General features: G+C 39.2%; 1 protein-coding gene across 6 annotated transcripts in view; it reads right to left on the bottom strand.

Moving 5' to 3' along the window:
• The window catches only part of MACROH2A1 (macroH2A.1 histone), a 44566-nt gene continuing 18366 nt past the window's right edge, over window positions 1-26200 (bottom strand). Inside the window, exons 3-9 of one of the 6 annotated variants that reach the window (XM_031598389.2) lie at window positions 23154-23260; window positions 21452-21649; window positions 18989-19096; window positions 12671-12761; window positions 8775-8864; window positions 5749-5923; window positions 1-713 (exon numbers count right to left, since the gene is read on the bottom strand). In XM_031598389.2, the coding sequence (XP_031454249.1) occupies window positions 548-713; window positions 5749-5923; window positions 8775-8864; window positions 12671-12761; window positions 18989-19096; window positions 21452-21649; window positions 23154-23260 (935 nt within the window). In that variant the 3' untranslated portion in view covers window positions 1-547. Of the gene's footprint in view, window positions 714-5748; window positions 5924-8774; window positions 8865-9345; window positions 9448-12670; window positions 12762-14210; window positions 14311-18988; window positions 19100-21451; window positions 21650-23153; window positions 23261-26200 lie in introns of those variants that run through there. The other 5 variants (XM_031598386.2, XM_031598388.2, XM_031598387.2 and 2 more) reach the window with 5 other exon arrangements.

The raw sequence follows: 26200 nt of genomic DNA, 5'->3' as shown, positions 1-26200 counted from the left end.
AACAGTTCAAACATTTTACTAAATCAATTCACACGATTTCAAAATTGTAAATATAATTAAGGACAAGAGGGTCTCTGTATCTTTTTCTTCCAGATTTATCATTAAGACAATAAACAAACACAAATTAGGTTTATAGCATCTGTTCTTTTAAAAAATGAAAGGAACGCCACTCGATGTATTGATAAAGCACCACAACACAGTTACAAAATAGGGTCGGCCTGTTTCTTTCACAAGTAAAAGACTACATTTTCCTAACAGCTTCCTGCTTCAATCCATACTTCATTAAAATAAAACTATAAAATCTCCTAGATTACACTAAGTTCAGACAATGCCTGGTATACAGTGCATTAACAGCAGTAATGCCAACTATCAGTGCCAACATAAAACATTTTAGAAAGTAAAAAACAAAACTAAAATAAATCCAAAAAACCACCTTTATTTCCCTAGATGAGCAAAATTTAAAATAAGGGATGTTCTGCTTCACAATGAGTTAAGGTTTCGGAGAAGAGGAAGGGTAAAAAGGGGCTGGTACTGCAGCTTTCTATGCTCAGTTGGCATCTAGTTTGGCCATTTCCTGCACGTATATCCCTATACTCTCACTGTCAAAGAGCACAAAGTACACCGTCTTGATTGAAGAGGACATTGTTGACACAAAGTAGCTGGAGATGGCTTTCAGGATCAGCTGCGCAGCCGTTTGCTTTGGAAAACCGTTTCTAGTAGGAGATACAAAAAAAAAAAAAAAAAAGAAAAGACAGAAAATCAAGTCCTGCTGAACAAGATTTTGATAGTGTAAACTTGCACGGAATGCTCAGGCTTTTCCCTAATGAAGCACAGTAAATAAAGCTACAAAGCCAGTGTTTACCATCTGAATTAGAAGCTACAAAGTTGTTTGTTTAGGCAAGACTTAAAAGTTCAAACAAAAGAAAGCATTCCCAAAATAGGAATGCAGAGTCCACACACGTTAATGGGTTGAACCCTTCAATATCTGCTGGCTCCATTGTTCTCATCTAGTGGGCAGCTAAACCATGCACTCACAGATATGACAGTCACTACTGCTATAAAGTGTGTATTTACTCAAATCTTTCTTAGACAAGCAGTGATAAGGATGTACTAAAACCATTCTCAAATGAATTTTCAATACAGAAATGGCAGAGGTGGGTGGTAACAGCTGTAATTTTGACAACAGTGGGATTTTTTTCTTTTTTATTCCTTGTAATTCTGTAAGTCAGTGATTTATTTTTTTTTTTCCCCAAATTTATTACTGTTATTTTTGAAGAAGGAAAAAACAATAGCTGTTTTTGACTAGACCCACAGCCACCTGGAAGTCAGCAGAATGCAGCTGCTGCACACAGTACAGCAGCCTATGGAACTAATTATTTTGTTCGTGTTATTTCCTCCAAGTGTGTGTGTTGCTTACAATTACACATGACAAGGGAAAATTCCTGCTGCACGTGCTTAGAAAGAGGAAGACATAGCTCGGTTAGTGTCAGTGACAGGGGGCAGAGCAAGCCCAATGGAAGTACTATCAGGCTTATCCAATGACCCCACTCTGCTACTTGTTACCTGGAAACAGTATGAGCCAGCATCCTCTGCACGGAAGCTGAAACTGGAAGACCACATGAAATCAGTGCTGCCATGAGGGGAGCCATGGAGAGCAGCACTGGATGATACAGATGCTTGAAATCACAGTACAAACGTGTCTGTGACAGGTTTGATAAGCATGATTCATTTTTCTAAGAGTTATGTACACAAACAATATAGCAATGGAATTAATTTAACGATGCGATCAATAAAAAGAGACGTGCAAGGAGCAGAGGAAGGGATGACAAAGTTACACATGTTTTCCTTGATTGTGAAGATTGTACTTTCCAAGCATATCATCCTCTTTTGTTTCTCTATAGATCACTACCGATCTTTTGCCTTACTACAAATCATATCTTCTTTCTCCTTTCTTCATTATAGTTCAGAACAATATCTTCACAGAAACTATTTCTGTACAAGTCCCACAGCTCCGTCAATTCAGCCAATCTCTAAAGAGACATAACCATATTGCTACATCTGTAGTGGAAATGCTAAGTCCTGTCTTGAAGCAGTGATGGAGCACCTGGTGGGAAGGCAGGGCCAACACAAGGGAGCTCATGTGCATGCAGTGTACCTGAGTGATGGAAAGGCTGGAGCCAGGATCCACCCCTTCCCAGATCTCATTTAAGGGTTGGCAGTGGAAGCAAAGGGATCTCTCTGGAGATCCCTGTGTACCTGAGTCCTTCTGAAGTTAAGCAGCTGATTTCTCTTATTTCTGTGCTTACTGCTGTTGTGTTGGAGTTAGGGATCTTGTTGCTCTGCTGTCATTGCTGTGATTTCCATCACGTTACATGTATTATAGTGATTAGCAGCTTTGAGAGATGTGTCTTTGTTTCAGCACTCATCACACTATTGGAATGTGGTAATGATAGGAATGGTACAACTTAAGAGAATTCCAGAATTCAAACACTTCTGTCAACAGAAGCTCTGCTGTTGAATTCAAGCAGAGTGTGAGTAGTCTCCAAGGGAGAACAAACAGGGAAAAAAAAAAATCACATTTCTCTATTGAAGGAAGCTTTAGAAAGTGAAGTAAAAGAGAATACCGATGACCTTTAATACAGTCTTTCATTTGAGCCAACTGAAGGGTGTAATACTGACACATAAGATAGGGCAATATTAATAACTTACAGATCATACAGATGGATGGATTTCTCAGTTTCCTCATAAACTTAAAGAAACGTAGAATAGAAGCTGGGCTCAATTCACCTCTGCCATTAACAGGTGCATCATGACTTAGTATTTGCCCCCTGAAGCATCAAACTGATAATAAAACATTACTGAACTCTCACTCTCATTATATGCAGTAGGACACAGAATGAGAAAGGCAATTGCCTATGTCATAGACAGTTCACTGCACATTACCTTACCACAAAATACACTCCAAGAGCAATTCTGCAGTACTGCTGCCTGTAATGTACTGTCTTCAGGTGGCATGAATAACATCACATGTGATATTTCAGGAATGATTACATGGAATAGTACTGCTGCTTCTTTCTATTCTGAAAAAGAGCACTTTTTTTCCCTTGTTGGAGCAGAAGAGGGGAAAAAAAAACATTCTGAAAACATTTGTACATTTCCAAAGCTGACTGAGTTGGCTGGTGAGAATGAGCTGTGTGATCTGACAGCAGTTTCAACACCAGAGCTACTTCCTACTGTTGGCTTACACACAGAAAAGGGCATGGAGTCAGTATGCCTCCACATCTGATTGTTTGCTTGTTAACTATGAATGCTGCATCCTGACATATATAGAGAGCAGACATCTGAGGAATTCTGCTCCTAAGAAGGACCAGTCATGAAGGAGAACATAAAAATCAAGGTATACCCTGTTTCTGAGTTGTTTAAAATGGATTCATGACATGAATGAAGTCATACAGCTTCCACTTCCTTGATGTTCCTGCAAGGTGGTCACAACAGGGTGAAAGAGAGAAGAGCAGACTGATCAAAGGGAGGCATGCCCACAGGGAAGCTGAATAAAATGAGTTGTTTAGGACCACTGTGGAGGAAATAAACAGATGGAGAGGGGGAAAATCAGAAGTAGGATGCTGACCAGTGGCCACGTACGGGCTGCAAGGTGAAACAGAAGCCTCTTACAATGATCTACTGTCTGAGTTATGGTCTTGTGAAAAGGCTGTTGGAGAATTCAGCCAAGTTGGTGCCAATTCTGTTCAATGTTAGAGCCTCCTCAGTATGAAACCCCCACTTTGAGGGTTATTTTATTTTCACTCTCAAACTCTTCTTTCTGTGTTCTACTGCTGGCCCTACCAGACTGAACTCCAGGCTACCTTTGTACAGCACCCAGTTAGTGCTTGCCATGAGTTGGCTGTAGCTGTGCATCTGGCCCTCTGAATGCTACAAGTATGCTATTTTATTTTCCCCCATGATTTATTTGAACTGCCCTCATGTAATCCCATTCCTCAACTATAAAAGAGAATGAAACTGTTTATGTGGATTTATTGGGTGATGTCTGCTTGACAGATGTCTGTACTAGAACAGCTGCATACATGTGGTGTCTTTGGTATTTGCTGTCTTTGAAAGCTTTACTTTTTTAACACTTCTGACTTCATAAAAAAGCAAGTAAAGAGTACTGTCAGAATATACTGTTTTCTCAAAAACTAATTTATGCTTGAATATTTCTAATTAAAGAAAAAAGGGAAAATAAACAACATATGTTTCTCCACGCCAGTTGATTTCTCTCCATGTTTTAAAAGCACCACTTCAATTGGCTTGAGTGAGAGCAACATGCATATGCCAAGTTGAACACAGCCGCAGATCTTGCCTGTCAGTAACTGGATTTCATAACAGAATGTGGATCTTATGATTATTCAGGGTTTCATCATCACCCAGTATCAATTAACTGCCTTGCAACAACAGTCTGAAATGGGTGCTCTCCAGAAAAAGGAGATCTGTGGAACATGCTTCTCATAGCCTTGCTTTAGGCACCTACATACTGAATTCCTTAGCTACTCTACAGTCTGTGGAACAGCACAGTTTCTCCAGAAGGGCAGTTTACAGAACAGCCCAGTTCGTGGATTTTGGATTATTCTGCAGAAAAGCAGAACTACTACTACTCATTTCACTGAGTAGTCTTCAAACCAACAGCTATCAATTCAACAGGTCAGTATGGATCCTCCACTGCATCACAGTATTAAGGAAGTAACAGAAGCAAACTTTGTAAAGTGACACCCACTCAAAACAGCCTTATTTGGAGCTTTTTCTGATGCAAGACACTTGTATTTATCATCCGAGTGAAACTTCTGTTTCTTTATAGTTATTCACCCTAAAGCTCAAGCCGTGCTTTCTGCTCTACAAAGAACATGCACAGATGAATCCAGCATCATAAGATGGGAAGAACATTCTTGCAGAAGATCAGCCAACTTCTTTCATGGCAACTTTGAAAGTGGCAGTTGTTTAGGGTTAAATATACTACTGTGTAATTCAGCATAGATTAGGTCTTCATAGTGAGCCATCAAAGGCCATATGTTTCAAACCTCCCTTCTCTTCCCAAATCCAAGTTCGCCGAAATTCTAGTCTATATTTAGATTCTTAAGAACATTATTCAACTTTCTAATGGCATCGAGCATTCTGCACAAAGCTAGAGAACTTAACTTTAGACTTAGGCTTTAAAAATCTTGGCAAAGGCTTTAAGATAACTTTTTTTCTGGAAGAGTCCCATGATGTAAACTTTGTGGAGTTTAGTTTATGGATTTGGGGTGAAAGCTTGAACTGACTCTGCAAATCCTGAGAATCAAGGCTCTTCAGGTCTGCTGCTTACACAATGCTAAGATGTCTTCTAGCCATCCCAAAACTGTAGTAGGTTTAGTTACGTGCTAAAACCACGTAGAATAAACTTTATTTCCTCTACATCTCAAGCTGATACATTGTTAAAAGTCACTTTTGGTCTTTAATCTGTTTGTATGATTTAAGATTGCAGGGATTATGCTAGATGTGCCAAAGTTTAACTGTTACTAGGGAAAATACTACAGGCTCCATGTGGAGCTTGAAGGAACCTAGAAGAAACAACTTGGGGAACTGAAATGAACGAACAAGAATGAAGTTAGCATGGTAGAAATGGGTTTTATGTAAGAAGAGACAGGAACATGTAACAGGACCTATAACACTTAGAAAACGTGGTCAGTATCAAGCATCAGGCTTGTGTAACAGCCTTACCTGCCACTGCCAATTGAAGGAAATGCAATTGATTTCAGCTTCTTTTCATCAGCCAGAGCCAAACAGTTCTTCACCGTCTTTTCCAGCAGCTCCTCACATTTGTCTGAGCCCCAGCCTGGGCTGTTACAGTGGATCACAAATTTTGCAGGCAATCCATGGCCAGCACTGACAACAGCTAGTAAGAAATGAAAGTGAAACATAACTCTTTCCTCTCATAGCATTAAAAGAATGCATATGTGATTAAAATAGCAAACGACAGATATTCCTTTATCCCCTCTGAGTGTTTTAGATTAGAAATCACACAGTTTTAAAATATAACAACATGATTACAGAGACTTTCCTATTTCCAGCTGTACTTTGCCATGGTAATTTATAAATCATAACTATAATTGAGCTTATTTTGGAGAGAAAGAATTCATGACTGACATCAAAGGAAGTGCATTTATACTGGGGATTGTGGAAATTTGTGTAATGTCTGAGAAAAAAGGCAGTAATCTCTTAGAATGTAAATCCGTTCTAGGGATGATCTTGCTTTGGTTCAGAGTTTAAAGCTGAGCTACAATAAGTATTAGGATGCTGCCCTGCTGGAGTTATGACTTGTGTGACCTTCAGCTACTTTTGCTATACATTTTTTTTCCAGCTAACCTCTGATAACAATGAAACCCAAATTGGATCAGTTTGGAGCTTTTAGTGTTCCACAAGTTGGCAAGAAAGGCTGGAAAAGAGATAAACTAAAGCTTTTGCTTCCAGCTTTGTTTCTGAGTAATAGCAGAGAAGATATTTTGTGTGATGTCCTAACTTTGGACCCAGTTCTATTCAAGTTTTTTTTGTGAATGGGTCATCTGAGCTGAGACTGCTTACACAATGCCACTTTTAAGTGACTCTTTTTTCCATGTTTTTGACAGACAGTTGGACAGGGTGCAATAATAGCTTTACAAAATTTGATTCACACTGTTTATACACCAACAGTTGAGGCCTTGTATGTACAGGGAACTTTAACCACACCAATTGCATGCTATCACCAGGATGCTGGCAGGGACACAGAAGGATTACCAAGGCAAAGGAGCACCTGCCTACTGCCCACTGACAGCCAGCGAGTCTCCAGAAAGCAGAATAAGAGCATCAGAAATGGCAGCTGAACTCACAGGTCTGCAGCTGCAATTAAAAACTTGTCACTGTCTTACAGGATCATGCATGGAACCTTCACCAAGGGTCAGCCCTCTAATAGACTATGGGATATAATAATATAAGACTGCAAAAACACAGGTTAAAAACAAAAGCTTGTATCTTCCAAAACAGTAGGAAAAATACCAGGAATCTTTACAAAAATCAGTTTTGTAAAGGTGCTGAGAGGCCAGGCATCCTCTTCTTCATTCTGGAATCTTTATGAAGTGTTTTTTTAATTTAAATACAGTAGAGAACTTTGGGTGCTATTATACAGAGAAAATAGACTTTGTCATGTGACATTCTGAGTGACTCATCAGAAGAATACATTTGAAAGGACAATGGAAGCACAAGGGCTGATGTTCTGGATTTGTAGATCCTGAACACATTGAACAACTTCAACTCCAGGCAACTTTAATTTGTCCTTAAAGGCAACTAAAATGTTGGCAGATCCAGACTACATCATAAATCCAAGAGAAATCTCATAAAAGCAGCTGACATATCTCCAGTCAGATGTGAAGTGCTGATAATTCCTTCACACTGAAAAAATAAAATGCCATGTTGATATACATCACCAACTTCAGTATTCCTCAGACAGGGAGTGTATTCTAGAGTAGTCATTAACTCAATTAGGATTCTGTTGAAGACAGTTGTTAATTACCCAGAGCAGCTGCCCCTTTCTTTAAATGCAAACGTTCTGAAAGGGGAAACAAACAAAAAGAACCACTGCATTGTTCTGTGCTAGTTACAGTCATGGTCCAGGTAAGGATCCTGGTTATTTTATTAAAAGGGATACCCTTATTATTGAGAAATCTGACAACTGCATATCCATTAATGGGGAAGTTGACTCGTGCACAGTCTTTTCTAGCAGTCAGGTTCTGTGGGGTAGAATGTAGCTCTCCACAGGGTGAGACTGCCATGCAGTGCTCAGATCTGAGGGGTGCACTGACGTCTGAGAGAAACACCTTTTTTATTTTTTCCTCCAAATTGCAATCTGTTTGTGAGCACAGTTTGTCTTGCTCATTGGTGAGTTGATAAGGAGTAATGTAGATAAGGGGGGGGAAAAAAGAGAGATTCCAAATATTTTAGCAAAGCAAAAATTCCGAGGAAAACCGAGGACTGTTTTTAAAAAGCAAGGAAGAAATCTGTACGAAGCACCAGAAGCAAACAGTCACAATTCCTTCTGTCATAGTTGAAGTCTTTCATCTCTCCCTCAGCTTTAGTCAAAACTGGCTTACAAAACTGCATGTACTGTATTTATTTTTATAGCATAAACACAGATGGCAAAACCAACATTCTATATGAACCAGCATGTATCAGCAATATCACAGATGGTGTCAAATTGCCATTACCAAATGTTAGTACTCTTATAGTAGATTTTTCTCAAATATTGCATAAAATTTGATAACCAGACATCAAAAAATCATAAGCTTCTACAGTGATTATTTTGGCACTGATTAAATGAAGTACTTAAGCAGGTGCTTGACTTGAAGCACGTGCTTAAGCTCAGTGAAAGTCAGTGGCATTTTGGCAAAGCAGACATCTAACAGAGTTGAATTCAACCACTCTGATAAATAAGTATCCAATTAATTGCTTTTAGGAAGTGTACCCTTAATGATCAACCCTCCTTGTGTATGTGTGCATCTGTGAACAGCCTGCTGTTCGTTGTAATATCACATCACTGTGCCATTTTCTGGTTACTTTGGTAATGGCTGCTTAAGATGCAATGTGTGTATTATAAGTTTGGAGAGTGCAGATAACAACATAACCAGCAGTGATGGCTGGGCACAGCAGGAAGCCAAGCAGTGTGCTGGGATGTGTGGCTGGCTGAGCCACGTGTGTTCCGAAGCGCAGAGCCTCACCTCCAGCTATGTCCAAGGGCCCGTTCTTTTTCCGAAGCTCAATGACAGCTTCCACAAACTCCTTGCCACCTTTCTTTTCCAAAGTGCTTCCTGAACAGAGAATTGTTATTTTATTCCTTTCATCTCAGGTTTCCCACAGCAGAGAAGACTTATCATTATTTGTGATTACATCATTCTAGGTATTTCTGCCCAAATATTTTTTTTGGGGGACTGCAAAGTAAGATCTAAACCTTTTGGGACTTCAGAGTTAGCTATTCATTAAAAACAACAATGATAACAACAACAACAACGAAAAAAAAACAACAACAAAAAGACAACCCTAAGAACCCCAAAACTTTCCATCTGTATCCCTTGCTAACATCCTCAGACTGATTTTAATGTCAAAACATCTGACATGACATCCCTATCTCCTTCCTTATCATGAGCATCTGTCAATGTGAAATGCTGCAGAAGAATGTGCTAGCTCAAAAGTGATTGAAGTTCCATAATTCCTTCCCTTAAGATTCATTTCCCCTCTCTCTTATAAATGTTTTTAAAGAGCCATTTGCCACAATAAGAATTTGAAACTCACCTGATCTTGGTCCCTGACCCCAACAGGTGGCACCAGGAATGAAACAGTCTCGTGAGTGCAGCGGGCTGCTTTACTTGGTAACTGCCCAGCTTGTTGAGCCACCTTTAACCAAGAGGAAGAGCCTCAGAAATAAGGAGAATCTCTAAGGAACATATTCCTCCAATGAACTTCTCTGACTACAGCTAAGGAGCTGGACAAAGTCATTTTGGGAGGAGAAGAGCTGTGCAGTGTTTCAAGGCAACCAAAAGGTATGCTTTTACCAAAGGCAGTCCATCACTAAATGGTTTAGATCTTATTTTGCAGCTCTAGTTTTAGGTATAAACATATGTATAAGAAAAAACAGCCCAAGAAAGCATTTTCCTAACTACATAAGCATCCCAAATAATTCTGCGCTGTGCATATTAATTATTAAGGCAGATAAGTAAAAAGCAGTGGTATCATAAAGGCTCTGATTTCAGATATTACTTCCAAAACTGATTTCCAAAAATTCAGAACTAGGATCTCTAAGGATCTAGGCTTTTATTTAGTGAAGCCCCTTACTTTCACTGATGGAGAAAGAAAAAACTCATTTTTCTGATGGAAGTGCACATACTGTATGCTCAATGAAGCAGAGCCCCTCCTCCAAGGTTCAGCTTAATAAATAACAGTTATAGCTCTGAGAACTAAGAGGACTGCCAGATGCTTTCGTTTTGACCCCGTTGCTAAATTTCATCCAAAATGACTATTAAAAGTTTCTTGAAAACAAGAAGGCATTTGTTTGCTCATTCAGAAACTGACCCTGCCTCTATTTTGCTATTGGTTTGTTGCTTTTGGGGTACAATCCTGAGCATAATTTAGAAGTGTACATCTCATACTTTGCTTTTTTTGTAACTAATTCAGAATTGCAAATCAGACTGTGTAAGTCAGAGTGTAATTTGCTCCTTGGACTCAATTAAGCTTTTTTTATGTAAATACTCTGGTGTAAGCTTATTTAGACAAATTCCACACTAAGATTTTTATGAAGTTCAGTTAGCTGTGCAGCTGAGTACAAGGCACCATCTAGCAAATCTCTTAGGTAAGACAGCAACGGCTCAACTACAGCAGCAAGGTGTCCTAGGAGAGCAGGCTATGAAGAGAGGTGTGCCCAGGGCTGGTGGCTCAGAGGAGCACTGCCTTTACAGCAGCCGTGGCTGAACCTCTTTACCTGATGTGGCTGACATGAGCGATCTGTAAAATCCCTCTGAAAGGGAAGGGATAGGGAGGGAAAGAAACAGTTTTCCACTCTAGCTGTATTTCTGTTGTATGTATTTCCATATCCCTTCTGCTCAGATCTGTATATGCATTCCAGTTATATTCCCCTTGAGTCCATGAACTCAGATCAGTCCTCAAACCCATGACATTCATAATCCTTAGATTTTCTTGTTTCAAGGGGAAACATAATTAAGCCTTGAACAGAACCTAGGAACAGAAAAGATCTATTAACTAGGTCATCTCCTTGCCATTGCAAAGCTGTTGTACATTTAATGGAATTTAGCCTAGTTTTTCCTAATTCAATCTAAAAGGATCAGCTTTTTCCCTTCTACTGGGAATTAATTTATAATTAAAAGCAACGAACCACCCTGTCAGCTCATTTCACTGAGCTCTTGCAGATATGGTTGAAAGAAGAACATATGTGGTATCAGTGGTGTTTTCTGCACTTACTTCTCAGTTATGTTCTTCCGATTAATAGTGAGGATTTATATTGAAATTATCTTTCATTTATATTGAAATTATATTTCAGGACTATGTTGTCAATTGGAAAGGACACATTGCCTTTAATCATTTTCCACCACATTAGCAAGTTTCTTGACGGAAGTCTTGCTTCAGAGCTTCAAGGTTAGTAGCTTATTTGCTCACAGGCATAAATATGTGCCACTCCCATGAGAATAAGGTCATTATCTCATGCTTTTGAAGCAGGCATTGGTATCAGTGTTGAAAACAGCGTTAGCAGAAATTTAGGCTCTAAAATTCTCAGGGTAAGCCCCCAGTACACTTACATTGTTAGGGGAAAAAAACAACAACAACAAAAAAAAATAATTAAAAAATAAATAGATTTAGATGGGTAAAAGTTAATCACCGGAAGCTAGGCATTTGTGCACTTCTATTCTTTCTTACAGCAGTCAGAGGCAACAGGAACCTACGCTAAGGTACGAGCAGCGCAGCTCTGAGAGAAAATTGTCTTTGTAGAGCAGCTTCTTGAGCATCTCTCTGCCAAAGGGCAGGAGACAAGCACCTTGTCTAAATGAGCCTGACAGGCTTTAGACACATATCCTTCAGATAAAGGGAGTTATGACACTTTTTTTCATGTCTCTGCATAACGTTTAGCCAGCCAAGTCGCAGCTGTTCCCGCTCTAACAGGCCACAAAGGGCTGCGTTCTCCTGTGCCTTACTCAGAACGGAGCTCCTTAGGAAACAACGGGTGTTGCAAGGCTTGCTGACCTGCAATGGGACAAGGGACCTCCACAAGGGAGACCCTTTGTGCAGTGAAGATGAAGCCAAGAGGAAATGTAAGAGGCTGGGATCGTGCAGCTCATTTATTTAAGTATGGTGTCATCACCCTAATCAGCAGCTTCCACATTCAGCCCAATTCTGATTTTGCCTTCTGAAATTACTAAGGCAGATCAGATAAAGCACGGCTACCTGTTGGTAACATCCTTCAAAGTATTAAAGGTATAACCAAGATAGGAGTTACTCAGGGCAAAGCAGAGATAACAATTGAAGGCGTCTATAATATATAATACCTTAACTCATCAGTGTAGCTTAGATGACTAACTGTATGAAAAATGTGTCTTGTGCGTTTATCCACGTGCCGGTGACACAAGCAACCACTGAGCAGGGCTACAAGGTAATTGGTCCACGAGTTAAAACATGAAAAAACAAATCCATCTTAAGAGTGCTCAGAAAATAAGGTGGGCTAGATCCAGCATGTCAGATGTGAACATCTGAAACTTGGCATGGAGGGAGTGTACTGGAACTGGCCAGAAATCTAAAGATCAAGGCATAAACTGTATTCCATGTCATACAATGTTGTAGTTCATTTTCCTTGGTCGCATGCCTGTATTGTACATATGCTGTTCTTGCACTTCAAATTTTGGCAGTGCATTCTATCGTTACTTTTGAAAGTCTGATTTGGTGATTAAAAATCAGAAATGCCTACTGAGTTTGCAACAACTCGTTTCTTTTCGCTATCAGTCAGGACTGCTGGAAGTGAGAAATAAATGCAAATCTGCATAGCTACAACAAGCTTGTGGCTGCTGATTGACCATGCACACACATACAAACTCCGCAGCACTGAACTTTCCATTACCTACTTCACCACCGGTGTAGAAGTCAGAGTTTGTCGGGTGAACGACAGCATCACTGTCGATCGTGGCAATGTCAGCCTGTACAACTTGCAACTACAACAGGTAAACAGATGTATATCAACCACGTTGGACAGAGACCCAGCATAGGCTCTACATTTACACATGTACCAACGTCCATTATTTTCCTACCTTCACATCTCCAAACCTTGCGCCAAAGGAGTAATGCTGAGTGGTGTGTGCAGGTGTGTGTAGAGAAAGGGGTGTAGGGAACAGGAGGAGGAATATTGAGTACGACATGATCAAATAAATGTTAAAATGACAAGTCAGAGCAATCACACGAGATCATTTCCAAAGATTTAAGATCAGCTAACACCCCATTTCACTTGGCAGCATCCTAGAACAACTAGTTCCCCACAGAGCATGACACTAAAATATGGAATCTGTTTAAAAAAAGAAATTCATGATTGTCAAGCCAAACAAAATAACTAGTTTCTCCATTTTGTCAGCATCAATAAGCTGACAGGAACTCATCTTCATATGCATAGCAATTCATTACTTGGTTTCTAAAACCGACATTTTCCTTCAAATGGAGGAAGCAATTTATGGCAGGATTTTACTGAATTTGATTCAAAATGTGTAAATGATTGACTTTATATTTTAAAGGTAAAGAATATTTTCGAATTGTGTGTTGCAAAGGATGAGACACAGGTGTAAAAACATACATGTATCCGAGAGACTCATTTTAAATGACCCTTCTTGAATCTTTATCTTGTTAAATTACATACAGGAAATGCAGTAGCAGAATTATGGGTTGCATTCCATTAAAAAAGCAACAGCAGGTATAATGAAATAACAGTGGAGTGCAGTACATAATGTGTGGAAAGTTAATTTTTCTTTTATGCTTGCTGAAGAACAGACAGTTGATGAATCTGGAACAGGAGGAGGTTTAAAAATGATACAACATCAATGATAGTATCTGCAAGTTCAGCATTGTATACTATCAGTTTTTGTTTTCAGCTGAATGTGATCGTGATGGGGAGCAACTTAAACAGAATTGAAACAAATAATTTGACTGAATCACACATGAAATTAAGATACAGAAAATTTGGGTATAGTTGATCATCTAATCATTCTTCTTTAAAAAGTGTTGTGCCTACTCTGAGTATCAGAGAAAGAAATAACATCAGAGACTGCAGTCAGAATGGAGAAACTGCTTATTTTGAAAACAACCTGACAAAAAAAGTATTTTAGTCCTCAAAGAAGCCACATAAAAACCCCCCAAAATAGCTAACAGTCACATATGATCATTATGGAAAAGAATTTAAATGATTTTTTTTAAAATTGAATTCAACTCGAAGACTAGCAGTAGTTGCAAGTTTTCAGATTTGGTGAAAATGTCTTTTGAATGTAGTTCTTCAACAAGAGAGAACCTGGAAGATTAGAATTTTGGCTCTTATTTAATGAACGAAGCCCTAGAGAGTAAATTCTGGGTTCCATAATTTCCATGTGACCATTAGTTGTGTCAACCCATGCCCCATTTACCTAGGTCATCTTTAAGGTCAATGTCAGCATTGGTAGGATTGATAATGGCCTCCACCTCGAAGCCGGCTAAATTACTGATTTCACTGTGAATAAGGTTCAGCTGAAAAGAAAAGCATGAGGTGGGAAATAACAGGACAGCTGGGAAATCACAGAGAAGCTGCAGAAAAGTGAGCTTTGCAACACAGATGGAGATAGCATCACTGCAAACAAATATGCAAAATAAAAGGCAAGTCATAAAGGAGGGCTGTTATAAAAAAAAATAATAATAATTAAACAATTAAAAACATCAAACCCAAGACTCAAACACTGTTGACACTGGGAGGAAATAAATGTACCTACCAACAAGGCCCTATTTTGGCTTTGTGCTGAGTTCTATTTGAGGTTCTTGTTTCAGCATTATAAAAAAGGTATTTGTCTCTTCTTGAAGGACAGATGAAAGGCACCCTGATCATTTCTTATGCACCCACTGCAGGGATGTGCCATGGCTGTTCAGCACTCAAACTGGATGAAAGACACAGCTTCTCTTTACTGAAGCCAGTGAACCTGGGCATGCGCTTTAGGAAAGGAGGCACTTGTCTTTAGAGAGAACTCCACCCTAATAAAAGGCTGCACTTCTTTTTTCTTTCCATGCTACTGTCACCAGCTCCTGCCTTGCAGTCACTTTGGTTTTCACACACACAGTTCTGCTGGTGCCATTCTGCTCCAGTACTGTAAATAGGCACTGTTATGTCAAATAGTACAACTACGTCATAAATTATGTTTATATCTACAATACATATACACCTTTAAAATGATTGTTTCACCAGCTAATTGGGGCACATGGAAAGCAATTACAAAAAATAAGTTCTCATTCATTTATGCAAGTCTTCAAGCCAACTGAGATTAAGTGAGGCTTTCCTTCTAACCCAAAGCCCCCATCCTCAACATATGAAATGTAAGATATACATTCAAACATAGCAATTAATCTCATCAAAAACCAAATTTCATCTCTTGGTTTGTAACCCACATTCTGTAAACTTAACTCTTTATGCCTTCTCCACTTGTATGTGATTTTATTAATAGGGAACACAAATCAATTCATGAAACCAATACAAATGAATGGGTCATTTAAGGAGGCCAACATTCATCCATTTAAGTTTTCTGAAAAAAATATTTCCGTTTCATTCATGTGATTACATGAATTGACCTTCTTTCTCTTTTTAAAAGTCAGCAATTTCATGTAATTTGCATACATTCCCCTGAGTAAACTCCATTCCCTCAAAATAGGGTGATTCTGGCTAAAAATGAGTGTAATTCAGCCCTGTTTTAAGTATGGGTCTGTCTGGGAGTCTGTAATAAAAATCGAAGCAAGCTTGCTTTCCAAATAGCTGAGAGTCCTTTAATACTTCACACCTGGTGAGTTATTCATACTGGAGTTTGAGTCTTGAGTTTGACTACAAGCAACTGCTGTTTAGGGCAAAAAAAAAAAAAAAAAAAAAAAAAGGAAGTCAAATAAAACCAAACCAAAATATTAAATAAACTATGAATTTTGAAATAGTAATAATAAAAAATATCCAAAAACAAAATACATGCACACACCAAAAGACTGTTTTGTGGAGATTTTAGTATGTTCCTACGCACATTTCATCCACTTTATAGGTGAATCTTTTTGATCCCTAATCAAGTTCTACAAATTTTTGCCCCAGGTTTATCAGCTGTGCAGTGTGTTGGTTTCAGACCTTAAATTATCTCTGCACCTACTTACAGAAGGGATTTACATAGCAGCCAGCTGCTACTTAAAGTTTCAACTTAACAGGAACAATGAAATGCTTAAAAAGCTGCCCGTTACTGATGACTTGTGTTGGCAGCTAAGTGTTATTTGGTTAATTCTGCACGTGCTGTGCAATGCAGTGTTTGCTGACTGTCAAACAGTACAGCACAAATCAAAATTTTCCCATAGAACTAAATAGAGCAATTGCTCAATTTTACTTTTTAACAGTATGAAGCATTTATTTTAGACAGAAGAAACGAATCTCTAAACAGCCACCCTTACAAAAAACCTACTTGCACATCCATGTGCAACTTTCAAATTATTGGAAGTTTTCCTAGGATGAGTTTCATAGTGCAAAGTGAAAATGTATTTTGCAGGCCAACATGCTGCTATTTTTCTGAAAGCCCAAACTCTGATGCTCAGGCTTGAGGTCTGACAGTTTGCACTGTAGCTCACTTTTCCATTAAGAACACACAGAACAGAAATACAAGACTAATTAACCAGCTATGCTCAATAGGAATATTTTTACTTTCAAATTGAACAGCTCAAAATGTTTTAACACATGAAGCTTTTCTGCCATCCATGTAAGGAGTGTAGTTGTATCGCCATTCTATAAATGGAGGGAAAGCAACAGGGAGAGAAGAGGTGATTCACCGAATCTCTTAACTGGCCAAATCCAGAAGCCAGGAGTCCTATATCCCAGGCCTGATTTGAACCACCTGGCTTCTTCTTGACCCCAGAGAGAAGCCTTTCCCTCCCTCAAAGTGCTGTTTAGAAGTGAGGCTATGTTGAATGGAAGAAAGGACATCCTGCAACCAGGCAGTCACCTTCTGTCCTCACACACTCCCAAAATAAGCACCATGCAGGAGCCTAAGGAATCAAACCACAGCACTGTTATCTCCAACAGCTATTGAAGAAAATTCTCATCGTTATGTTTATGAATACCATGTGGCATTAATTTAAGGCATTTTAAAGTCAATATTATCTTTTTAAACATCAACTGCATATAGAAGTGGCTACGTAGAAGCATTTAATTGATTCAATGTCACAGCAGTTTTTAAACATAATTGTTACATTTCGTTTCTAAATTTCCAAAATAAACAAACAATTATCTGGGATTTCCACGTCACAAATAATTATAAACCCCCACAACTGGCAGTGAGTCCCCAGGCTGCAGACCTGCATGGCAGCACATGCTCTGGCCCAGCCCAAGTTTAGGGGACAGGGAGCACTGAAGTCCCACTGATTCCATGGCTGAATATTTTATCTTTGCTTTTGTTTTGTTTTAAATCACAAGAAAATAAATATTTGATCATATGGAAAAGGCATCTTTGGAGAATAATTTTCCAAATTATTATTGTAGTGCACAGTATTCTGTAGAACACTTTAAAAATATTTCTAGGAATAAGCCAGCATAATAGGGATGTCTTTTCTTTGTATGCTAAATAAGATGCCTGATCACCAAAGGGCAAAGATTTTGTACTCTAGGCTCTCTCTTCTTCATTCCTAACATGAGTGCTTGAAAGAATTCAGATTGGTCTAAATGTGCTATTTTGGGGGTACATCAGAGCATCCAAGAGTTTCATTTTTCAGTGACACATAACAAGATACTGAACATTCTTATATTTGTTAGAAGCGTCAATGGTAAAAAACGCAGCACTAACAGATGAGGAACCAGCGTGAGGATGGATACAAAGCACCAGTGATCTGGAGCTGCACTCACAGGAGTACGAGCAAGCCAGAAAGCCCATTTCCCATACAAGGTACTGCTGGAAAACTCCACAACAGACAGAGGCTTTGCTCATCACTGCTTTAAGCAGTTCTGGAGTTCACAACTCTCTTCCTTTGAGCCCAGTCACAAAGACCCATTGATCTGCAGGGCCAGTCTAGTCAGAACACGACATTACTTCCTATTAAAGATTTCTTATGGTGAGTTCAAGGAACTCAGAGTCAGACCCAGAAGTCTTACACACTTAGCTTTCTTCAGACAGTGACTTAGTCTGTAAGTTTTGGGTTCTAATTCAGTCATCTGCAAGTCTTTAAAATTACATTCTAAACCACTCCCCTAGAGGTAGTCAAAGAACAAAAAACCCCTACTGATCTCATAATCTGGCTCTAAGTGTACAATTGACAGTGGAAAACAAGAAGTCTTACAAGAAATAATGTTACTTTCATGCACGTTAAAATTAGCAAACAAATTGTGGAAGGATAAATGGAGAACATCCTCAATATGAAATAAAAACAGGTCAGAGGATACACCCCACAATGGACAATAATGGTTCATCTTTTATGACTTACAACACAATGATCTGATTACTGAATGATAGAAGAAAGATGCAGTTTTACTTAATAAAATTTAGGATTGCAAACTAAAGGCAGGTTCCAAGATAAAAGACCAAATTAACTTCTTCAACTGTCTCTTCAAATGAATTGCCTTTTTAAACAGATGTGTTTGTATCAAACCACCCCATGTCCCAAAGCATATTCACAGAAAAAAAAAGATCATGGACTTAGAGCTTTTCATAAAGGCATCATTCATTATTACACAGCATTAACTATTGCAAAAAATAAAAAAAAATAGAACAGAACACGAGACAACTATTATAAACAAAGGTCTAAAAGAGGTTTTGATTAAAAACTGCACATCCTCCACGTCAGCAATGAGGTGGGATGCCCTTCAGAAAAGCCATTTTATTCTTACAGTAGTTTTGTCTTTGGCAAAAGCTTCGCTGTAGCAATTGTGCTGTCTGTGAGTAAGGCAAGATAGATTACAAGCACACAGGCTTTCTTTCTATTTGGGTATTTAACGATGTAGGTTTACGAAGACTCATTTCTGTATATTTTAAATGTTCTAGAAGTTGTTTCAGAGAATTTCTGTGTTCATAAACTAATTTCGTACACCTCCACACACGCAGTGGAGGAATGTCAATTGTGCCTGGATATTCTGGGGGTAGGGGGTGGTGGGAGGGGCTATTCCCTGAGCAGCACAGAAAATTAAGTATTCATTTATAAAAATGCATGAGCATACCTTCTGGCCAAGAAACAGACTTTTTGTGGACAGGACTGTGAAGCCATCTGCAGGAGTTCCCTCTGTTGTGCTGTCAGCAGTGGCTGATTTGCTCACTTCTCCCTGCTTCTTCTTCCAAAAACAGAGTTAATTAGTTAACTCAAGACTCAGGGTAAAACAGTGTTTAATAACACTAACAAATATGACATACACAAATGCTTACCAGGCAATAAGATGCTACTACAAACACTGGCGTTTGGATTTTATTTTTAAGTCTGTAGTGGCTGATAAAAGCTGAAAGAATCACAGCAAAAATGACCTCAATGTCTGCATATCTATATATTCTTTTCTTGCCTATGATTGCACACAATTGAGGGGATGAATGCATTAAATGTTGAAAGATAAAATAAACTTTTAATAGCTTTCTAATGGTTTGTGTGCAGAAATTCTGTTTCCACTGATGTGCAGGCAGACAGACAAAGTAAAAATTGGCTTGTCAGAGAGCACATTTTGTTTCTCTGTGAAGGAAAGCCATCAAAGGTTTCATGAGACCTTTTAGAAATACTGTTTTGAAATGCATCTTTCCTTAGGGACAGTGCAGAGAAATACATTGTGCTTTCTGCCTGCATGCCAGTAAGGAATAGGCTGAACTTTTCTTTGTCTTGCCTGGTCATTTTCCTTTAGCTCCAGTAAAACCGTGGAGGGCCAGTTTCCTCAATCACCATTCCTTCTTTTCAATTATATGACTGAAGTAAAATGATAAGTATCAGGACATAATTGATTTACTGAATAAAAAAAGAGAATTAAGAACACTTTGAAAAGGATGCTTCATGAAGACAGAGAACTGACTGCTGCAGCTATCGACTCATCTGGTACCGAGGATCATTTCATATTGTCAACTGAATTACTACTTGTGAGCTCATTTAAATCTTTTGCCTCAGCACTACATATGCTGAAGCTGAAAGCAAACTTGGAACACTAGGCAGCCACCTTTCTCCTATCACTCCTTTCCAAAGTATATAAAGTATATAAACTAAATCTGCAGCTGAACAACTAAGACGACTGATACAAAGGTGTATTTGTGCTTCTAGAAGCTGTTGCCATGCTTTTCTTTACACAAATGTTTCGAAAATTAGATTTTCATGGGTCCCATTTCAGTTCCCCTAGAGTTTACTGTTAACCGAATACCAACATAGAAAGGAGACAATACAATTTATTGTGTGGAAGAAAAACAGAAACCCGCAACAGACTTCCTGCTTTTGTAATCAAGCAGGAAAAACTATCCAGATTTAGAAAAATTATTAGTGCACAGTTATAAGAAGCACTGCACTTGAAATGTCAGCTACTGGGTGTTCTAATAGGGAGAATTAAATTCAACAGTTCAAAACACAGTGAAATGATAAGGATAGTGACCAAGTAGACAACAGGAGAGACATACAGGATGAATACAGAAGCTCTGTTTGACTCAAAAGGGAACATTTTCAAATGCACTGTCTATTTCAGGAGAATGTGGGTACTTTTTTCCTACTTCCATTATCTATTGATTTACAATGGTTATTTTGCAGAAAAAAAACCTCTTTAGTTGCACATGCACACATTAGAAAGATTCCCTACTCCTGCAAACTGAAAGTAAATTTGGAAAAAAGGAGCTACATGTTTTCCTTGGCTTTCTAGCATAAGAAAATCATATTTTGGACCTCTTGTTCTTCCCCTCAACTCCATCTTCCTTTTGAGTTAGTTTCATTGATCACTCAGAGTTAAAACACTAAGTTTAAACATGGAAGAATCTCATTTATAGTATACTAACAGGTGGACATTGTGGGTCTTCAGCTGAGCCAAAGAAATTGTGTGTAACCACAATTAATACAATTTCTCTGGTGCTGCAAAAGCCTGAACTGCCTGCTCTAGGAGAATTGCATCCTACTTCAGAAGGACTATTTCACTCTGTCTGAATTTCAGCAAATGAACTACAGTAAGAGGAGTCTTATATTAACCTGGAACAAAAAGATTAATCCAGAAACCACAGAAAAAAAAACAACATCTGAAAGCACGACTGACACGTTAATGGCTGCTGACATTATTACAAGGCAAGTGACCTAGAGTACTGTTTTTCTTCAACATTTACAACTTTAGAGTATACTCGAACAAAGTCCAACCAAGTTTACTCTGTCTAATGCAACGCAGACACTTGTGCAATCACAGCAAAGTGATCTCTACAGTTGCTATGTGAGATCCCACTTCTGCCTGCTGGTTTCTCCATCAGTGCTCACCCAACAACCTGACAAAGAGTAAAGCACTCATCACTTGCCTGCCTGTCCTGCAGGCCTGTGCCACTTCTTCCATCTACTGCAGGGATTGGGCAGCACTCTTCCCTCAGCATTTGCTTGTGCTTGTACTGAAATCACTACTTTTAAACACACACTAAACCTCCTAGGTGATATTCCCAACAGCTTGTTTGGGTTGAAAATAAATGGATTACTCTACCTTGGATTTCCTTGCTCCTTTCTTTCCACCTGTTTTCTTTGATACAGTTTTTTTCTGTGATGGAGACTTTGCCTTCTTTGCTGGAGGTGGAGTGATGATGGCTTCCAGTTTTCCTTTTGAGCCCCGCTTCTTTGCCAACAGCTCTGGGTGAATATTGGGCAAAACTCCACCACTGGCTATGGTGACCCCTTTCAATAGCTAATAAGAAAAACAGAAGTTGCAGATGACAAATTCCAGCATTTACACACCAACAATAGAAAATGGCATTTACTGCAAACTTCATACGCTGCCTTGAGTTTTAACTGATTCTGGTATGTTTTTCAACAACTACTTTGAATAAGACAACGTGAAGCATATGAAACATCTGAAGTTAATCATATACTGAGGTGTAACTGTAAAGGGAGTACACATTCTTCTTGCACATATGCTGTTACTGTGAATGTCACTTGAGCTCACACAAGAGCTGTTTCTTCATTAAGCTGTGAAGCCATGCAATGAAGGCTGCTACCCAGCTACCAGAAACCAGGCTGCCCTGCAAAGCCCTCATGTCTGTGGCTGGGGAATCTCAGTTTTTTGAGGAATGAGACCCCGAAGTCCATGGTACAGGACTGCAATGCGTACCAGGCTGTGTGTGACACAACACATCTCCGTTGCTGAATTTCCATCAGCAGGCATTGTTTTAAACAGAAACTATTTGTTAGAAAAAGGAACTTCAAATGGAGGGTAACATTTATACAAATCTCTATACCTGGAAGTCTTTCTTCAAAAAAATCTTTATGTAGTTGAAGAAAAGCAGATCAATACTCAAAAGTGTGCAGTTCATTCAAGCCTTTAAAAGCAGAGGTGAAATAAATCACGGTCTGTATTTAAAACCACTTTAAACCTTTTATTTTTTCCTAACATCTTACTGGGACTAATTAAGTATTAGGGAAGATAGAAACAGTGACATCAAAGTCTCTCAGGTATTTCCCACCTTCTGATTCACATTTACTGCTCCCCAACCACAACCCAGCGAGGCTCTCAGCTTACAAAAGGAGGTATTATTACAAAAAGAAAGCATTATCTACTTCCACGCAAAAACAGAAGGAGGATAATTTCTTTTCTGCTCTATCACGATACACAAGGTTGGAACAATATCTTATCAGATGTTGTTTTACAGCACCTCACAAAAAAGGGAAGTTAATTCTCGCCAGTGCCTCTGGCTGACACAACACCGTAATAACAATGCCCAATTATGTTTTTGCTAAATTAGATGTCTTGAAATCTGTAAAGGACACAGACTTGCAAGTGTTCCAGAGCTCTTCATTCTGGAGTTGCCAAGACAGACTCCAATGGGAACAGGATAGGTCCCATGGAGTCCAAAGCTGGTTAAGGGGGGGAAGACAAAAAACAAACCAACAAAAAAGTGCTCTGAGAGTTTGTGATAACGCTCTTGTCTTCAACAGAAGTGATTGCAACAGTGCGAGTAAACGTCACACCGCATTTCCCGTGTATTTCCACGCATTGGAAGCATCCTGAAATATATAATTAAGCTGAGTGCTCTTTTTTGTTACACAGCCAGTGTGCTAGTGAGTGAACGGGCTGTTTCGTGGTGGGCTGCTCAATAAGCAGAGGTCTTGAATTACAATTCAGCTATATGGAAAGACAATTTTAAAAGCCCTGAAGGAAATCCTGGCCCTCACACGGTGGAGTTTTTGCTTACCTGATTTAATTCCTCATCATTTGCTACAGCCAACAGGATGTGTCTAGGAGTGACTCGACCCTTCTTGTTGTCCCTTGCTGCATTTCCAGCCAGCTCCAGAATTTCCGCTGGGGAAAAAAAAAGTAAGCCCCTTTTAATTACATAGTGATTTTTCTTAATGACCACAACGTATTATTTAGCATCCATTAAAAATAAATAAATAAATAAATAAATGTGAATGCTGCAGTGTTATTCCTGACTGCTGTCATATAACCTCAGTGAAATATCTAAGCCTTAAATCACTGGATGCTTTCCTAGGTGCGGTCACTGAAGGCAGAATGCACATTTGAAGACCTGTGGTCTAAACTACATTTACTTTGTTGTCCTTATAAAGTTCTCAACTTTTCTGTGTTCTTCTCAAGTTTACTGTGTGTTTATTTTCCCCAGTTCCCTCTTCTATAAGGTGGCAGAGGACCAGATGTACAGATTTTTCTAAAACCTGTCACAAATTCTGGTTTGCATCGCTTCCACATTTTTAATTACTAGAGAACCTGCTATTCTCAATTCCTTACTTGTAATGTTATGGAAGCATGTAAGCACACATCCGAGTTAGGATATGCAAATACAAGCTATGTAGATACTACACTTAATGATTTTCTTTGTCTCTTTAAGAAGTTAGCCAGAAAAGGTAACTGATAAATCATGTTTGTTTGCTCCTAGTAGATCACCCTCTTAAAAGAAATTTCCAGCCCCTACAAATTACACTTAACAGCTGTGCCTATGATGACTTATATTGGAATTAGGAATGATTAACTTGCTTTCCTGTAAGGACCTATGAAGCGCAGGGCAGGAGCCTTACCTACCAACTTCTCTGTCTTCCACTCAACAAGCCTTAGGCAAAGAACATCATTAATTAAAACAAAGTTAGGGGAACAAGAAAAAAAGACATCATATGTTTATATCTGACTTTGCAGTTACAAGCTATGGCTGTCTTCGTTATCCAAGCTTTCATTATACAAACTTTCACCTCCCTCTGCACAGACTTTCACCACTGCTTTTGGAACACTACCTTCTCTGAAACCTGGAAATGTTTTGAGGAAAAAAGAAAAAAAGCAAATGCCTTTTATACATCTAGAACATGAAAACATGCCAAAATTTAACATTAGAACTTGTATATCAGAGTGCTTTCTTATTTAATAAGAAAATGCACCAAGAAAGCCCTCCCATAAGCTTGCTTTAGAGGCAAATAGGCAAATTAAGATTGTAATCCTAACATGAAAAAGATCAAAATCAAGGGTCACGTGACCACACGCCTTTACTGTAGCACACAGTAAATGTTAAGCAACACCACATAGCACAGACTATGGCTTTTCTTTAGACTGAACATGGTTCTCCAATTATTTTTCATCACAAATCCCATAATAAGCTAACAATGACATCCATAGGAAAATGTATAGCTGCTTTTACAGTGAAGTTTCATCAAGGATTTTGGTGGACTTTCACCGTTTTTGTGTACTTTAAAGTGGGCAATTTACTTTTTTATAGGGCAAGACAGAACACGAAGTTTAAGCCCTGGAAAGTAACTCTTATAACATCTCATGCTGACAACAATTAATTTATTTTTAAAGCAGGATTAGCAGGGTAAGGTCAACCTGGCTATGCTTTCCACACCTCCAAAGAACAGAATTAAGCTGGCATAATCCCTTCCACATACTTCTCATAAGCCACAGCTCAGACATTTGTGGTTTAGCCTGCCTTGCCTGTTGTGACAGAGGACCTGTATCACGTTCCAAAGGGCAAGCTGTGCTCTTGGTTACACCCTGCGCATTCCCACTGACCTCAATAAGATTCTTTGGCACTGCAATGCCACCACCTCCACCTCTCTAGAGCAGGAACCATTTTGTTTGTATCCCAGAGTTTACTACTGGCTGAAAAGCATGGCTGCAAGCTTTTTGGTTTTGCCTCTGCTTCCCCCACCTCCGCTCCTTTACTGCATCAGGCACTGCTGAACAGTTGGGCCGTGTTATTCTCTGCAACCCATCGGCATAACTATGCAGGCAGGTCATTCTGTAACTAAAGAGTCTAAGAAAGTGTTGTGCCTGTAAAGCACAGAGGAATGTTTTATTTGTTCCTCATAAAACTCAAATGTCTGCCCCGTACAGTGGAGAACTGTTCTTGCAAGTGCTAAGCCCTCTTCCTTGGACAGGAAACTCATTTTGAAATTACAGTTTTCTAATGGTCCTTTAGGGAAGTTGAGGTACCCCGCTTCCTTTTCGGGAACAGAACGCTTTGCACTGCTGCTGAGGACCACAAAAGAGGAGCTGAGGGAGAGGAGGAGGGCACGGAGGGTGGGTTTTTTCTTTTGACCTTCTCCCAACAGCTCCAGCCATAATCGGGCATTGCTTGTGCATGCAGAGAGCCTACAGCACAGGGAGCTGCACAACCCTGCTGTGTGCACAGGGCCGGACAGAGGGGACCCTCAAAGGGGATGGGGCCAATACAGAGAACAATTCCTTGATTTAGAACTGACAGAGACAAACCCAATCCAAACCCAGCAGATCAGAGCCCTTATCTATGCTGGAAATGGAGACCTTCTGGATCTGGAACTACATGGCTGGATTCTGCTTGCAGCCATCTTTCCTTTCATACCTGTTTTATCCTACTTTGAATCTACAAGATTTAAATGGTGTTTCATCCAATGTTTTAAGCTAATCTTAAATGAGACAAAATTTAGCCTTGTCAGTAAAGGAGCTGATTCATATTTCCAGAACAATCTCTCTGAATTGAGGCACGTGGCTGAAAGAGCAGTAGGTGGGAAAAGGTAATTAAAACTGTGGTTTGATCCCAATCCTGCAGTCAGATCCTTCTTTGGGGCAACATTGGAAGCACCCACCTATCAGCTTCAAGGAGCTGAGTCACCAAAGAGCTCTGCTTCATTAAAGGTAACATTTTATGATGTGCAGCATCGCTACACAGCACCACAAAGCTGGAACACAGGCAACCAAATGAAGGGCCTAATGCATGGATACATACTTTTTTTTTTTTTTTTTTTTACTACTGTATCAGGT

This window comes from Phasianus colchicus, chromosome 15 (genome assembly GCF_987193195.1).
Source record: "Phasianus colchicus chromosome 15, bPhaCol1.hap1.1, whole genome shotgun sequence".
NCBI classification, from domain to species: Eukaryota; Metazoa; Chordata; class Aves; order Galliformes; family Phasianidae; genus Phasianus; species Phasianus colchicus.
Note: the sequence above shows the minus strand (reverse complement) of the source record. Positions and strands in the feature narration are given on the sequence as shown.